We start from the raw sequence: 17,540 nt of genomic DNA on the forward strand, positions 1-17,540 counted from the left end.
CTGTAAAAGAGAGTGCAACTTTAGCTAAAGACTGAATAAGCAAATATCTCAAACGTTTTAAAATGAAAAGAAAAATGTATCCCTTTTTGCAGGGGTAGGCAACATCAGGCCCAGGGGCGAAAAACCGGCCCTCCATCATCAAACTCTGGCCCTTGAGATGATTTTGAGGAATATTATGACCCCAAATCAGAGATCAAACGCCTGTTAAGGTACATAGAAATGTGAAAATACTGTCAATTCCTTCAAATGTCTTAGCAGAGCACCCTTTAAGGTCATGATCTTAAAAAGAATAATCTTTGCAAAGGAAGAAATGACTTAAATCTACTTGAATTTAGAGATTAAATCTAAAGTTTGAGGAGATTTGGTCAGGCCTTAGAGCAGATAAAACCTATTCTTGCCAATGGAACAAGTACAGTTTTTTTCTTAATTCAGGTTACTTTGTATAATTTAAAAAGTGAAAAATAAATATCTTTTACAGTAGAAGTTAATTTGTCTGATTCCCAGTGGGATTTTTATTTGTTCCATTGGCAATAGCATTTTTTTTTTTAGTTCAAAAAATAGTTCAAACCAACTCATTAGTTCAAATCGACTATCATTTAACATAAAAAAAAAAACGTTATTCAAGCAATTTTAAGTAATTTATCTAATTTCAAATGGACATTTTTTCCAGCATACATGATGTACAACACTGGCATATGTAGAAAGTGATACTTTACTTGGAGGGTCCGGCCGTTGGTCTTTTAACGATGAAGAAAACCGTCCCTCCACCGAGCAAACTTGCCCACCCCTGCCTTATTGGATGGGAGGCAAAATGTATGACCTTTCTAAAGACTTTGACTGATTAGCAAAGCATATTGATTATTTGGGTCACACACACTCATCAGGTTATTGACTTTTAGCTTGAAACAATTATTAAAACGGCCTTTCAATCCCGCGACACATGAAGTCAATTATGAGCTTTGTCCTGATGCAACCATTACCGGTGCTGCCTGGTGATGTCATCTGCTGCGCATTCAGTCTAGTCAACTCTTCTTCACTTCTCCAAACCCTCTTTGTGGCTTTAAAAAACCATGGAATCTATGATGAAAACGGCGAAACGGTCATCTGGTTTAGCTCAATGTTATGTAAAGTGTATTTGGTTTGCAGATGGGGTTGCTGTACCATGAAAGGGGAAAATGTTGAGCTTAGCACAGCGATGGAGATAGATACTACTGGATTTGGCCATAAAGTGAAGTCCAAAAGGCAGTTATGGAAGCCGAGGGGCCACAACGTTACGTCAGCAGTCAAACATGGGAAAAGGACCGTTCGGACATCTGACGGATTCATTCAATTGCAACATGATACTCCAGGTGAAAAGCGCCGTTTATTAGGGCTGCACAAGATCAGGAAAAACTGTGATTTTCATTAACTGGCTTGAATAATGCAACAACAACAGAAAAAAGTGAGCAATTTGGGATTTTTTTCTGCACATTTGGTCAAAACAAGGTTAAACAGAACTAAATTTGCAACATATTGTGGCATTGTTCACCATGTAACTTCAATACTATCTATCTCACTTGGCGCAGATTGATACACTGGTTTGGTATTTCATCTGCATAATCCAGTCCAATTTGAACCTTTCTATAAACCTTCTATAAACATTACCTCTGGAACTGAGATGGATGCAGAACCTTCTACATTCTGACAGCATTGTTATTGCAAAGTGTCAATTACCATGTCACCTGTTTGTCTTCACCCTCTCTACATATGGCCCATGCATGAGCAGGACTTTAAGGTCTAGCGTTTTCTTCCAAATAAAACAGCACGCAGTGACACGCCTGCGCTGAGTCAGCAGGCCCACTTCCTACCGTGTCCATATGCAGCAGCGTTGGGGCTTTAAGGCGTGCATTGAGGGAACCACAGCTTGGGCCGTAGGAATAGAGAGTGTGGCCCTCGGTTGGAAGTAGGACAGGGTGGAACTGGGAGGCCACCACAGGAGTATGCAACCAAAGCACAACCTAAAGAAACTGTTCTATGCTGATGTCGGTGCCTGACGATTTTATTGGCAGAAAATAGTCACAACCAACCCATAATTTCAAATTGTTTATCCAAGTGTGCAAACAACAAAATATCTCGTCTCCACGGGGTGTTAACGGTTGCTAACCCTGTATTTTGGACCACTACAAAGCATGAGATTTGACTTTGGTTTAGCAATGTATTTGTCAGTCTTCTTTCAAATTTTATATCCTACAACATACCACAAGTGTGTCTCAAACATATGCTGTTCCTTTTATTACATTAGCCGTGCAAGTGTCTGCTCTGAATGGGATGAAAGCCGACTTTGTCTCCACAGGGGTCTCTCTGTTCAAGTCTTGTAAAGTGCTATAGGGGCTGACTAACTGAGTTGATTGTTCTTGATTAGAACAGGCCCGGGGCTATATGGGCGCGGAGGGGCATTGCACCCTCATTTTGGAATGTCCAGTCGTCAATACTTGAAAATCTCTACTAAAATGGAAACTTCAGTGGCAAAGTGATTGATGGTGGTCATTGGGTTCGCAGTAACTGGCAAATTTGTACTTTTTCAACTGTCTAAGAGCGTTTTCACACCTAAAAGTCTGGAGGTCTGGACTCACGACTTCACGAACCATTACTTGTGCCCCTATAGTTCAAACTATAAGTCTTGCCCTGAGCAACCTCCAGTGTCGGCAAGTTGCAATTCAAAGTTGGAAACGTTGACTCTGTGGTACCTATAAGCAATGACTCTGCATATAGGTACATATGCAGAGTCTTTTTAGTTTGTTCGTTGCTCAAAGGGAGGAAAAAAATCCACCAAGTATTCCTCAAAAGACAAAAACAAGACAGGTTGAGGGCTAATGCAAACCTTATGAGCAGTGCACACCAGGCCTGGCTTCGTTGGAAAGTTTATTTACGGTTAAAAGGATGGAAACTTTTGTAACACGACGCACATTCCACAGTCCGCTGCACAAGTTGCCCAACTTTTTTGTCAAACAATTTCTCGGTTTTCGGAATAGACGTGTGGCAGCAATCAGGCAGTGACGACTTCAGGCTTCTGCAATGCCTGTAAAAGTAGGTTAGTGGTTTTAGACAAACAAAGCCTTGTGCCCAGTCAGTTAAAATGGAGCACCACCATTGGGTATAGGCTCGGGGTGGTGAGGGCAGAACCAGCTGGAGTGGCAGACAGCTTCAGGGGTGCTTTGGGGATTTTTTTTTTTTGCTGTATTTTTCCTTTCTCAACGCTTTCAACCGTGAGAACAGTGTCGGGACACGCTAATCCATACAAGAGCATAGCGGCTTTTTCCCACATGCCGTCATACCAATGCCTTCTACTGGCATGCTGGGTAATTGATGTTAGTTTTAGTTGATATGTTTTACAGATGGCAATGGCTTTGTTTAGATATTACTATAATTAGACACAGCAACCCCTCCTGGAACCGCCACCTTAGCGTGGTGGGGTTTGAGCGCCCGAATGATCCTGGGGGCTCTGTTGAATGATCCTGGGGGCTCCCTGGTAGGGTCTCCCATGGCAAACAGGTCCTAGGTGACGGGTCAGACAAAGAGCGGTTCAGAAGCCCCTTATGAGAGACCAACAGGCCCGGTTTGAACCATGAGGCCGTCCTTCTGTGGACCCACCACCTGCAGGAGGAGCCTTAGGGGCTGGTGCAATGTGATTTGGGCAACACCAACAGCTGCCCCCGGAAACGGACAAGTGGAAGAAAATGGATGGATGGATGGATGGATGGATGGATGGATGGATGGATGGATGGATGGATGGATGGATGGATGGATGGATGGATGGATGGATGGATGGATGGATGGATGGATGGATGGATGGATAGACACAACATACTTCATTTGTAACATTTGCTGCTTCTAAGTTGCGTTTACAATGTCCATGTAAAAAAAAAAAAAAAAAAAGACAGGTAAGTCTCAGTTTAGCTGGTCTACTGAATTCAAATCATTTCCGGGATGGATAATGCATTTCCAACCAGGAAGTTCAAATTCATAAAGCCTTTGTCTGTCACAGCGGGAAAGAGATTGACATAAAGAGATTCGTAATAAAAGATGGACGAATAGATTGATGTGTTCAGCTGTGCACTTCACCATGATTGGACAGTGTGTGGTGAACCACATATAACCACGGCAACATTCTTGCACCATCTTCCACGAATCTGTAGCGCAAACTCTCCGAACATCTCAATGTGTCATCGTTCTCATCCATTTTCCCCTCACACACAGACTCTAGACTTTTGACCTTTTGGCAGATGCATTAATTTTCGGCGCGATCAGCAGAAATGAATAGAGATGTTTGGATTCTTTAGGCTCTCCCAGACCCAGGGGGACATCGAAAATTCCTGTCTCCTCCTGCCACGGTCTGTTTAGCATCACAGAACAGCGCATAGCTAATGATCCATATCGCTTCCCATTGTTGACAGGTTCTTGGACAGAAGAGGGCAGGGTTGAATCCTACCCAAACATATGCTGCAGAGAGGCAAATGAAATGATACGTGCAAACTTCTCTATTAGCTTGAAATTCAATTGAAGAAAGAACTGCATCTATTTAACTCTCTATCACACATTTGCACTTTTCTGTGTATTTTTTGTTTGTTTTTTGTATATCATTCTTACATTTTTCATGCAAATAGAGTTGGAAATATGTCATGTTATTGATTTTTATCACATTGTAAACACAATCTATAAGAAAAAATCTCTTCACACTAAAAAAGTGCTCATAAACTTCCAATGAAATTTTCAATCTTCCATTAATTTGCTTTTTCAAACTTCTGGATATTTTCTGAACCATCGGGCATCAAATTGATATTGCTCTGACTTATTTTTTTCATAATGAGGTCATTTTGACTTATAGACTATTCAACTGTGCCTGATAATAATGCTCTATGTGCCATTAAAAAGGTGGAGAACAACACAAACGGTTTTGGTTCTGATTTAGGTTAATGGATAATGTGTAATCCTTTTTGTCACAGATGTGAAAGATCAGAAAGAAAGCAGATTCCGTCATTACAGATAACACATATCAGATTGCGCTGTTTACATGCCACTTCCAATAATAAGAACTCCAGCTATCAGAAACAGATCAGATATTTGGTGTACATGTCAATCTAGCTACTGTCAAAATGACTTACTTGTTGAACTGACAGAATAACTTTTTAACCACACAGACTGACTTTGCTCCTGCTGTGTTCAGTGACAGTTAAAATGTGTTGTGATCTGACCGGATTGACCTTGCCGCTGTCATCGGATCATCGCTCTGTTACTTCTGGCAAAGCCGTTCTGTACCAAAGCCAACACATTATCTCACTTCCAGCCCGAAGCAATACAATCTGGACGATAAGCCCGCTTCCCACTCACTTTGTTTGGTTACTTTTGCTTTCATCCTTCAAACGGCGCATCACCAGCCATATGGTCTTCGTTTGTGTCCCGAGATAATCTGTCCAATTGAGAAAACACTCAGTCAAGTTTGACCGTTTTGCGATGACATAACGCTCACAAGCCTCAAACCGTCCGTCGGCACGTCTACACCCCGTCACCTCCCCGTTCTTCGACCCTCAAAACCCCCAAAAGCCGCTGCACTCCAAGACTCGGACCCAGACTTTTTAAAATTAGATCAAAGCCAAAACATGGCCTACCACATAAAATGTTAGCGTGACAAATCGCTGAATAAAATGCCCCACTTCCCCTGGCTAGCGCTGTTTGGACAGGTGAGCAAAAGTGCAAGCTAGGCCTCGGTCCCACGGTTACAGCCGCCACAGACAATCGAGCGGTTCCAATGTAAACATTAGCCGAAACAAAGGCAAGCTAGCGAAGAAACCAGAAAAGCAAGGAGTCCTCGGATTCACCCCGATGTTAAACAAATAGGCCAAAGTTACCCCCGCACCTCAACTTTGACTTCTGTTTATCTGCCCCTGTGTTGCCGTAGTGGAACAATCCTCACAAGAACTTGGCTTCGGTCCTTTGGTCAGGGGGTTAAGGTCGTGCATCTGCAATTCTCGTGCGGCTAGTTTTGCTAGCGCTGCACATTCAACTCGACACCTCTCCCTTTTCTTAACGTCAATCTCCTTCTCGCATCTCAAATTCTGTTCAACACGTAAGGTCTTGTCCTCTTTCTAATAATGTTTTGTAGGAACAAGTCAGGACAAGAGATTGAGGAAACGCTTTGCCGGACAGCGAGCCAACTTTGATAGCGCTCTGGCAATGCAAACATAGCTATCTTCCAAGTCATTAATCTTATTGAAATGTTTAAAATTGGCCGTGTTTGTAACATATCTGTGCTGATTTTGCGAAAATACCAGACTGTTTTTGTTTGTTACTCGTTCAGACATTTGGAAAACCTCTGAAAACACATTTGCGAAAGTAATCACTACTCCATAAGCGTCTTAAAAAGTTTACAACAGCTACAAAACAGGTTTGTTGAATCTTTACACAATGAATAAATCAAGTGTAATCAGCGGCGTCAGCGCTTTTGTAAGTTCATGTTTAAGGTTGTGTTTTTATGTAAGAACTCCACTGTGGTTTGGCACCAGTGAAAGGATATTGGGAAAGTCCCTGGTATGCCCTGGATCTCTGACCACCGGGCTTGGCCAACGAATCTACTGCTAAGCAATGACACAAAACACCATGGGGTATAACCTCAGCAACACTCAGCTGAACACAAAAACAAATTGCTATGTCAATATAGTTAGCCTTGAAGTTGCTGAACTTTCTTGTCCCCATACCTTGACCTTAACCATATACTTTGGTCTCAATCCCACTTATTTTTTTAAATGTAATCTTGTTGAATGAAATGATCTTCAACACTTAGCAATTATAACTATACCTATTGATAATAAACACTAGTATGCTGTCTTGCTCCCTTCATAATGACACTGTACAAAGTATAGCACCTCGGGAACTTTAAAAGTGACAACCCGTTCCGCTGTCTTGTTCAATTTGAAGTAAGAGGGCTTTTAATTAGCAAAGACACCTAGCAATTATAACTATACCTATTGATAAAAAACACTAGTATGCTGTCTTGCTCCTTTCATAATGACACTGTACAAAGTATAGCACCTCGAGAACTTTAAAAGTGACAACCCCCTCCATTGTCTTGTTCAATTTGAAGAGGGCCTTTAGTTAGCAAAGACACCTAGCAATTGTAACTATACCTATTGATAATAAACACTAGTATGTTGTCTTGCTCCTTTCATAAAGACATTGTACAAAGGAACACCTCGAGAACTTTAAAAGTGACAACCCGTTCCACTGTCTTGTTCAATTTGAAGTAAGAGGGCCTTTAATTAGCAGAGATGAGTGAACACCGATGCTAGCGACTTCTACTCTGTCTAATGTCATTACGTCAGTTTCCTATGCAGCACCTAGAATAACATTCAGTCACCCCCACACTTTATTTTGAGGTCACGTCCATCCTATAAGGTCTGTTAGCTCATTCTCCCATGTGTCATCTCTGCTGCTCGCCTGTTAGCTTTAACTGATGGCCTGCTGACTGGGTCCACGCCACGAGGGCCCCTACTTCGAGCCTACACTTAATAAAAAAACTTGCACATACGGATATACAGCCACTGCATATACAGCAACTAGCCAAAGGAAATGAGAGCAAGTCGGGCATTTTTCCTTTTTTTTTTCTAACAATAAATGTCACTTTTATGGACAGCTCCCCGGGGAGACCAGAGCCAACTTCCTTAGCCTCCGGGGGCTAGTTCAGGTCATATGTCAGACTGCTGAATAATGCAGCCACTATTTCACACTAGTTCAGATTTATAATGTACACTTGGTTGACTTTTGGTTATTTTGTCAATTTGAATAACAATGAATGGCAGAATGTAACTTTTTATTATTTTATCAATAAAAAATAAGTGGGTAAATCCATTTAGGTTCGAATTGGGACCTGCAACCATTTGGATTCAATAAGACAATTCTTTGCACAAACAATTTAACCTAATAAATTCTTCTGTTTCAGCAACAACCGATTTTAACGTGTTATCCTGGTTTTAACCTGATTTGATCCTAGATTAGACCTGGTTTAGTATGTTTACTGTGAATGTGAACATTAAACAAGAATAAAATTAAGTCAAAATGATGAAGGACTAAACGAGGACTAAACCAGAACTTTTGCAGAAGAGCAGATCTAAAGAGCCACTTTGGCTGGAGAACTATAGGTTGCTGATGACTGGGTCAAGGTTGCTTCCACTATATTTAATTAATTCTTTCATTCATTTTGTGTCTATCTTTTAGATCTGGCAGTGTGAAGAACCACTGGAAAGAAATCTACGATTTTGTGGAGAACCTGGCAGTTAAATTTAAAAGGTACGCCCTGAATATACATTCTGATGTAGCTAAATGTAGCTTTTCTGGCTGTGTGTGCATAAGATACTGTACACTACAATGTCTTGAGTGTCTAAACAGTTTTCTGCTCCCTGTAGCACCAGAATGTTGGTCTCTGAAGAGAAACTCATATTTTACACTGCAGTTGCTTTAGCAAAGTAAAACAAAATGTGTCCCTGCGGCTCCATGTGGCCATATGCTGAGTCGCTCAGCTAGCACGATGTTTAACTCAACTTAGCTTTGCGTAGAGGTGAAAGAGAGAAGAAGGTGCGTGGAAAAGCAACACACAGGAAAACACCTGGATGTCATCTGTGCAAAATAACTTTCAGCCTCAACGTGCTTTCACGATTACAAATCTGCATTAGCGCAGCATGTCTTCCAAACAATTCAAGCACACTTGTCGTATGTTTAGCTGTTTCCAATTGTTTTCAAATGCTAGTTTTTACCGACTCAGTCACAACTTAACCACAACTGAGGATGAAGTGACATGTTTTGAAAATAGATATTTGAGTCAGTGTCACGCAATAACAAACCCGGGCATGCTCAGCTGTCAGTGCAAGTGCAAGGAAGAAACTGACCTTTGTGCGAATCTGCCAACCCATGTGACACCAATCTATTGACAGTCCAGACCATATCCAGGAAGTGACATTATTGTGGGATTATTGCACATTGTTGTTTTTGGCTTAACGTTTTACATGTGTTTATATTTGAGGCTTCCTCTGTTCTCCTGCGGGGAACAGTTGTTTTAAATGCGCTTTCGAGAAAGTGTTGACATGGGTTTTTTTTTTTTCTTCCTGGTTTAGCCCCATGCTGAGGATGTCCTTCATAACATTCTCCACCAACGCAAACACCATCTTGAAACTGACAGACAACAGGTAAACACAAGAGAGTTTACTGTTATGCCATAAAACTTCACTACTAGTTTTATGTGCTAATAAAAACTTTCTTACAGTATTTATCTTCGGATGATGAGGTCAATACTTGATCAGTATATCATGTCATTTTTGCGTCAATTTACATTTAATCCTCAGAGTGGACATCCGGAAGGGACTGAATGCTTTGAATAGAGAGGTCCCAGGTGGAGACACGTATATGGATCGTGGACTTCACGAAGTAAGACTGTTTAACTTAAATTGAAAACGTGCTTTAGTATTTATTTCTCTTGGCATAATGAAATCTTTTTTGTGGCAGGCAAACAAGCAGATTCACAGGGAAAACTTTGGTAAGCAGTAAATAAGTCAACATTGCTACATTTTTAAGAAAATATGTGCTTAGGAAGTGCCTTTTCTTCCAGGTACGGCTAGTGTGATCATTGCACTGACTGATGGGGAATTGCAGGACCATCAGCTTGACCTGGCACAGAGAGAGGTTAAAAACTCCGCACTAAAATCCACGCACTAAACCAGCCTCTCTGGAAAGAAGACGGCTGCTTTGCTTCCAGCTCGATGGATGTGCTTGATTTATGACTTCCCTTGTCTTCCAACAGGCCGAGAGAGCCAGGTCTCTTGGAGCGATCGTGTACTGCGTTGGGGTGAAAGACTTCAACGAGACGCAGGTAATGTTTCTCCATGGAAAGGAAAAGCAGATGAGCAAGTCGTTTTAGTTTGATTTAGGTGCAACTTAGCCTCGTCAGTCGTTATTTACTTATTTACGACGGTGGTGCAGTCGGTGGAGCAGGTCGTCTCGTGATTGGTAGGTCGTGGGTTCGAATCCCAGCTCCCACAAATGCACACTGTTGTTGTGTCCTTGGGCAAGACACTTCACCCTCCTTGCCTCCAGTGTCTGCGTACATTGAATGGGTGACTGGTTTCTTACTGTAAAGCGCGTTGGGTCAGATAAAGGTAGAAAAGCAGAGTCCATTTACCCTTTACTTAACAGCTTATATTCTTACTCGCTTGCTTTTTAATTTACTTACTTATTTACTTATATACATACTTATTTAATTTCATCCTACCTTCAGTACTTACTTACTTACTTACTTACTTACTTACTTACTTACTTACTTACTTACTTACATACTTGTTTGCTTTCTGTATTCACTTTCTTACTTATTTTTCATTTGATGTTTTGGATCAGATTAAGTCAACATACAACCAATAAGAGAAACAAACTTTAATAAGATTTTGGACAAAAAATGCATAGTTTTATATATTTATTTAGATTTATGGCTCTTTACTTCTCTTTGGAATTAGAGGTCGACTTATATTAGAAAACAATTCTCCGTTGTGAGATCAATAAAGAATTATCTTATCTTATCTTATCTTAATATGGGTATTTCTAAGGGTGATGTCAAAATGGACCACTGATATTAAAAGTCTGCAACATAAAAGGTGTACAAATCCGTGAACAATTTTCACCGCAATGTTTCTCTCGGTTCCGGAGATATCAGCCTTTTATCGTCCGAAAGCCGATATCGGCTGATATTGTAAAACACCCAAATATCGGCCTGACCTCTATTTGTTATCCATTCATTTCAAAAAGTCGTTTAAAAAAGATAGCTCTTTTTAATAATAATAATAATTTAATGATTATTTTCCAAACTATGCCAGTGACAAACACACACACCTTTAGACTAAAATCATCCAAAATTAGAATGTGAATATTTGTACGCTTTGAAAAACGTGTACGTGGCTAAAATCTTGTGCCATAATCAATGACAAGAGGCGACAACTGTAGCAACAATCTGACAAATCACTTCTAGTGCACAAAGCTTTCACTTGTGTTGTCTGAGCCGATTCCTTTGTCCTTTCAGGAGAGTTCTGGGTAAAATTGGCAGAAATAAAGATCTGGCTCTTTTCATAATTCAGGTCTGGTTTGAACCGAGCTGATTCGGTCATGACGAGCGTCACATCAGTAGTTTCAGATGACAAATCTTAAAGTGAGTTTCAGTACTAGTTGTGAGTGTTTAAAGAAGAAATGGCTGAACACTTGTCCTGATAAAGTATGCAATGAATGTAGTATTTCATACTTAATCTGGATACTACAAAAAGTTCATTATTAGTGTATTATTGTGGTTAATCCAGGGATTTGTGGGGATTGTGGCTAATGTAGTGGGCAATGTAAATGCAAATGCACAGTGCAACGCGAGATCACACACGCAATACATTTGTCAGTGTGTGTCTGGATGAATAACCACTTTCATCTTTGTTGAAAAAAAAAATCTTTTTGTGTGTGCTTTTCAATGCTCCTTTAGATTCTTGCTAAGTCTCCGCATTAGGCTCTTTTCTCACTCTGCTGAATGGCTTCGATTCACTGAGCCTCTTGAGCATGTGCCCCATAAAACCATCTCAGAGCTTTTCCTTTCTATAGCTGCCTCTCCGTCTGCCAGGGCAACATCTGCAACTTTAATAATAGTAAATAATTGTCCGACCCGATGATTGGAGTTCCCGTGTGTTCAGATATTTGAGAGATGGGACTCAGGGGAGCTCATTTCAAACTGCAACCAAATCCCCCATACTGTTTAGTTATATACGCTTTACCCACATCCATTGATTGTAAGTGCAGTGATCACTTGATTGAACATGGAACATTTTCTCATTTCCTGCTCGAGAATGTACAAATAGCCAAGCACAAATACATCGGGTCAACGCTTTATTTCAATAACCCACAAAGCATTGAACAGTTGAATTGCTCTCGAATTGTTCTACAGTGTAACTTTAAAGGGGGGGTATTATGCAAAATCGATGTTCATGTTATTATGTCATTCCCTCATTAAAAACACGCCTGAAGTGTTGCCTTCGCACATGCACGTATTTTTGAGTAATCTGTAAAAACTCTGATGGCGGCCATTTTAGGGATAGGTTTGCCTGAGTCCTCCTAGGAACGCCCCCACCTCCTGGAGACGCCTCCGAGCTTTCGTCACCAGCCGAGTAACCAACCACTGCTCCTCAGCAGAACCCCCTCCCCACTGATGACACAGACAGTGTGTGGAGGGGGCGTGTCGGAAAGGGTCAGAGGTTCCTAAAGAGACAGAGGCCTATTTCAAGACATTCACTACAGCCATTTTGAGAGAGACATTTTATACAAGGCAGTTTTTCTAATTTACTGCATTTACAGACCAACAGAAGGTGTGGTCATCATTGTAGTGTGATATAGACTGGTGCTATGTGATTGAAAAAAGCATAATACCCTCTCTTTAATAAGGAAATGCTAAAATGTCTTTGTTTTTTTGTCTCCTCCGTAGCTGGCCACCATTGCAGACACCATCGAGCACGTGTTCCCAGTGCTGGGCGGCTTCCACGCTCTCCGAGGAGTCATCGATTCGGTACATAAACTTTTCTTTCGGCCAAACAAAGAAGTCACTCATATCTACAGTAAATTATTATGTTTTTTTTTTTTTTTTTTCGATGCTATTAGGGCTAAAAAACACAAACCTGTAGAGCGGCCGGTGTGTTTCGGGGCTTAAAGTTTAACCAGGCGCGCTGTGTGTTGGCCTCAGCGTCCAGCACTGTAAGTCTTTGTGTAATCTGGGAGGCTCAGACACTAACATATTCAGGCGGCACAGTGTGCACTGCCCAGTTAGAACCCGCGTCCAACAAAGGTGAAAGAAGGTAATGTTCCTCCATGTTTACATCTGAGGACACGCTGCTATACTCTGAGAAGCCGTATGCCTCTTCTCCTTCTCCAGCGCTTCCAAATGCAAATGTCAGATTAACTTGGCGGCAAACACGGGAACATTTACGCGATAACTGTCCTGAGATCTTGAATGAGTTTTATTTCAAGTGAACATGAGAAATGAAGGTGATGCAAGTGGCTTTGTACGTGGCGCGGTAATGGTTGCCAGATGAGGTGGTCTTAGTTCTTCGGAAACTGCTGATCTGTTGGGATTATGTCACAAAGCACGCTAGGTTTTACAGGAAGAGAGGGAGGGGAAAAAAAGAGGTTTGTCTACATTTGCTAATGTGGGAAATGTTAACAGATCAGCGTTGTCAGTATTATCTCCAAGAAGTTGTTTTTGTCTTGTTGGTTTATTGGACCACTTAGAATTCCTGGCTTACTCAAGACTACCCCCAAATAATCTCTGTTCTTTGTGGTACTTGTACTTGATATCCGTTTGCTCTTTGTGTACTTTCAGATCATCAAGAAATCCTGCATCGAGATCCTGGCCGCCGAGCCGTCCAGCGTGTGCGCAGGAGGTAGGTGCAACTGCGGCGGCGGGTCCCTCCTGGGGCCATTCAGCGCCATGGCAACCTCCCCCCCCTGAGCTTTAAAACTGCGCTAATTTCATTACCGAGCCCCGCGTCGTTCACCCTTCACTACAGTAACGACAAACCCAGCTCGTGGAAAGACATCCCTCCATGGGCTCGCGGGTCACTCACAGGAAATCTACTGGGAAATGAACCGCGGTGGGAATATCATTAAAGGCGGCTGTTAAATTGAGTGACCGTACGAAGGGGAAGGGGGTGGGATTGGCCAAAAAAAAAGTAGTTTTGGCAAAACAAGAAAGCCGGCCTGTTATTAAAAACCCATTTGTATTCATTTGAGGTTTTAACCTTTGAAGTTATGTTTTGTCAAGCTGAATCACGCAATAAAAAAGAGGCTCATGTGAACACAGTCTTGTAACGTCAACCTTTTTTGGGTTCGTTCTGCTGTTTTGTCGAGAGTTTTTTCCTTTGGGATGTGTTTCTAATACTAATGCTGCCATAGTGTGCAGGTGAGGTGACAGCATGAAAACAAAAGCCCAAGAATTGTCAATGTTGAGTCATGAAATTTGTTTACACTCAGTCCGGAAATGAGTGAATGACTCCTTCTCACACATAATAAGCAGTCTATTAACCTCTTACCGCCCGCCTAAACCAAATGCATTCTGTCTTCCTTAGGTTGTGTAACACCTCATTTGAAAGCTAAGACCCACAAAACTGATCTTTATCCTCGCGTTGTTGCTGTGTTGTGTCACCTTTTGTATGTTTTTTTTTTCTTTTTTCTTTTTTGTAACATTTTTGTTGAGTTTTTGTGACATTTTTGTTGAGTTTTTGTGACATTTTTGTTGAATTTCTGTCACATTTTTGTTGAATTTTTGTCACATTTTTGTTGAGTTTTTGTCACATTTTTGTTGAATTTTTGTCACATTTTTGTTGAATTTTTGTCACATTTTTGTTGAGTTTTTGTCACATTTTTGTTGAATTTTTGTCACATTTTTGTTGAATTTTTGTCACATTTTTGTTGAGTTTTTTTTCACTTTTTGTTGAATTTTTGTCACATTTTCGGTTGAGTTTTTTGTCACTTTTTGTTGAATTTTTGTCACATTTTTGTTGAGTTTTTGTCACATTTTTGTTGAATTTTTGTCACATTTTCGGTTGAGTTTTTTGTCACATTTTTGTTGAATTTTTGTCACTCTTTGGTTGAATTTTTGTTACTCTTTGATTGAATTTTTGTCACATTTTTGTTGCGTTTACATCCTTGTTTTCTTCTTATTTTTTGTGGCTATTTTGGTGTTTTTTCCCCAAGAAGCTTTTTGATTAGGGTAAAGCCAAACTGGAGAAAATGGGATCCGTTCAGGTGGGAGTTCAGAGGTTAAAGTGATTCTGTAACATGTTTTGAGTTTTTTTTTAGACCATTAAAACATCTTGAGATAGACCAGCCATGTTACAATGTTTTACTGTGGTCATAATGTAACTTTAACTGAAGCCCAAGGGAAGAAACCCATGTCAGGCCCTTACACAGCGTTTATCACAAATATCCCACTATACCTGTATGTCTTACTGCGCAAAAATCTCCTCCCCAAAGCCCTATAGTTTAAGTGAGGTGACTGTGTGTCCTGCCTTGTCTTCAGAGTCCTTCCAAGTGGTGGTGAGAGGGAACGGTTTTCTTCATGCCAGGAACATCGACCAGGTGCTGTGCAGCTTCAAAGTCAACGACACGGTCACGATCAGTGAGTTATCCTATATTTCCAGTGCAGATGTTTGTATACACAGAAACGGCAATGGATTTAAAAGAGGTGTAAACTCCTCTTTTTCACGTGCGGAGCCATATGAGTATTTAAAGGTGCATTATGCAACTTTTTACGCAAAGATAAAAGTTGATATTTGTGTGTATTTGACCTTGTAGTGACCAAGTGGATGTATGAGTGGTCAGCATGGCGCTCCAGGATCAATTGTTTTGTAGGTTTTCTGGTGTGAGGGTCCATCAGCAGAAAAAAAAACTTCCAAACAATTGAGCCTGGAGTGTCCTAGAGACCACTGTGATGGAAAGTAAAGGCTCCATGCTGACCACCAACAGCCACTTGGTCACTATAAGGTCAAATACACACAAATATCAACTTTTTTTGTGCATAAAAAGTTGCATAATGCACCTTTAAGATAAAAAAGCATAGAGAGTCTTGTAAACAGTTAGGTAGTTGCGAGTTACTGTGCCATGTGGAGGGTCTCCCATTTGGCTTCTGACCGCTAGAAGCCCCCACACAAAGTCCTAAAGGAGAAGAAAAGTTGCTGGGTTCTTTTTAAGGGTAAAAGCTGATACTTTGCGCTTTCTAAGGGTAACACTGCAATGTTTTCTCCCTAGATGAAAAACCAGCCAGCGTTGAGGACACTTTCTTGCTCTGCCCGGCTCCTGTCATCGATGAAGTTGGAAAGTACGTGTTTTTTTCCTCTTACCACTCCCCTTTTTTTTTCCTCCTCTTTGTTTTAAAAGAAAACCGCTTATATCTCGGGCCGCCAGTCTCCGCACGGGAACCACATGTACCGTACATACTCCACATGTGCGTCTTAGCCCATATAAGACGCCTGCCGTACATTAGCTGCTTTTACGATCCCTATCGGAGGCCGCATTCCTCTGGTTCTTATCCCACCGGAGCTTAGCGGACTACGGGGGGCTCTGTAGCGGTGCCAGCGCACGCACTGGTAGAGCCCGGGTTTGGGGTTGTCCGGGCCTCTGTCCTCGATTAGAAAACACTGAGAGCAACTACAGGGTGGGATAAGAATTGATCCACCCAAAAGTACTGCGTATCTAAGACATTTGCTCTCAAATACACACTGAGATTCTAATAAAACCATCTCAGCCGCTCATATTTTGTGCCTGATGAAGGGGAAAAATAGATTCAAGACCGTGAAATTGACAGCACACATTTCTCATCTTCTAATGCTGTTTGCTTTGGTGACAGTGTCCATGATCAAAATTCCTAGTGTTAAATCAGCCATCACGCCTCGATCCTGGATGATGTTTTCCCTGGCTGTCATCTTCATTCCATCTTTCATAGGGAATATTTTCTGCTCCCGGCTAATGACTCCAACTGTGACTTTTGATCACCTGAGAGATTGGTCATCGAATACAGGGTACACGCTGTTTCTGTCCTTTAACGCCACAACAATATTTTTTTCTTTTCCTCAACTCTCACTTTATCGCGCTTTCCCAGGCTCTTGAAGTACTTCTGTGCGCCTTAGTTTACAACTGCTTCGGACGCCTCAGCCTATTTTGGAGAATAACTCGTGTGTTTAAGAGGTTCCTGCAGCAGTCACCAAATGATGATCGCCGAGTCTGCAAGTCCTGAGAAAAAAAGAAAAAAGAAAGGAAGCTTCACACCTTTATGAAAAGCTTTACCACAATGGCAGCTAATGCTAAAGCTGTTTTACTGCATAGTGAAGGCAGTTCGAGCTCTGACGTGATTGGAATAAGTTTGGGGCAGAGTGGAAATACATGAAAATGAAAACAAATTGCAACTCCATAAGCTTGGGACCCTCAAAAAGACAGAAAGCACAAATTAGAGTGAAGGAGTTTAAAGCTGCATTGTGGAACGTTTATGCAGAAAAAAACAAGCTTGATATTGTGTGTATTTGACCTTTTGACCAATGGCTGTATGAGTGGTCAACATGGCACATTTACTTTCCATCACTGGCCTCTACAACGCTGAAGGATTAATTGTTTTCTGGTTATATGGTCCCTCAGCAGTGAAAACCCACCAGAAACTCTTAAAAACAATTGACCCTGGAGCATCATATAGGCCACTGTGATGGAAAGTAAAGGTGCCACACTAACCGCTGGCTCATTAAAAGGTCAAATATGCACAAATAAAAAGTTGTTTTTTCCACATAAAAAGTTCCATAACGCACCTTTAAAGCAGTACAAAGTAACTTGTTTACCCTAATAAATCCTTTTCATAGTCCCTCTGTGAGTAATACAAGTGTTGATGGGATGATTGGGGGGTGTTTCATCTCTCCTGGTGTCTCTGGCCAGAAAACTGGAATTGCAACTTCGCCAGGTCGGAGCCA

The 17,540-nt window shown here is 41.2% G+C and overlaps 1 protein-coding gene across 1 annotated transcript in view; it reads left to right on the plus strand.

Annotated features, from left to right (window-relative positions):
- antxr1c (ANTXR cell adhesion molecule 1c) overlaps positions 1-17,540 on the plus strand; it is a 36,177-nt gene that overhangs the window by 2,514 nt on the left and 16,123 nt on the right. Inside the window, exons 2-11 of the mRNA XM_079577976.1 lie at positions 8,248-8,319; positions 9,141-9,212; positions 9,369-9,450; positions 9,529-9,559; positions 9,632-9,705; positions 9,824-9,892; positions 12,521-12,601; positions 13,412-13,472; positions 15,110-15,208; positions 15,838-15,907. Of these exons, the coding sequence (XP_079434102.1) occupies positions 8,248-8,319; positions 9,141-9,212; positions 9,369-9,450; positions 9,529-9,559; positions 9,632-9,705; positions 9,824-9,892; positions 12,521-12,601; positions 13,412-13,472; positions 15,110-15,208; positions 15,838-15,907 (711 nt within the window). The remainder of the gene's footprint in view (positions 1-8,247; positions 8,320-9,140; positions 9,213-9,368; positions 9,451-9,528; positions 9,560-9,631; positions 9,706-9,823; positions 9,893-12,520; positions 12,602-13,411; positions 13,473-15,109; positions 15,209-15,837; positions 15,908-17,540) is intronic.

The sequence above is a fragment of the Gobius niger genome (genome assembly GCF_951799975.1).
Source record: "Gobius niger genome assembly, chromosome: 19".
Lineage (NCBI taxonomy): Eukaryota > Metazoa > Chordata > Actinopteri > Gobiiformes > Gobiidae > Gobius > Gobius niger.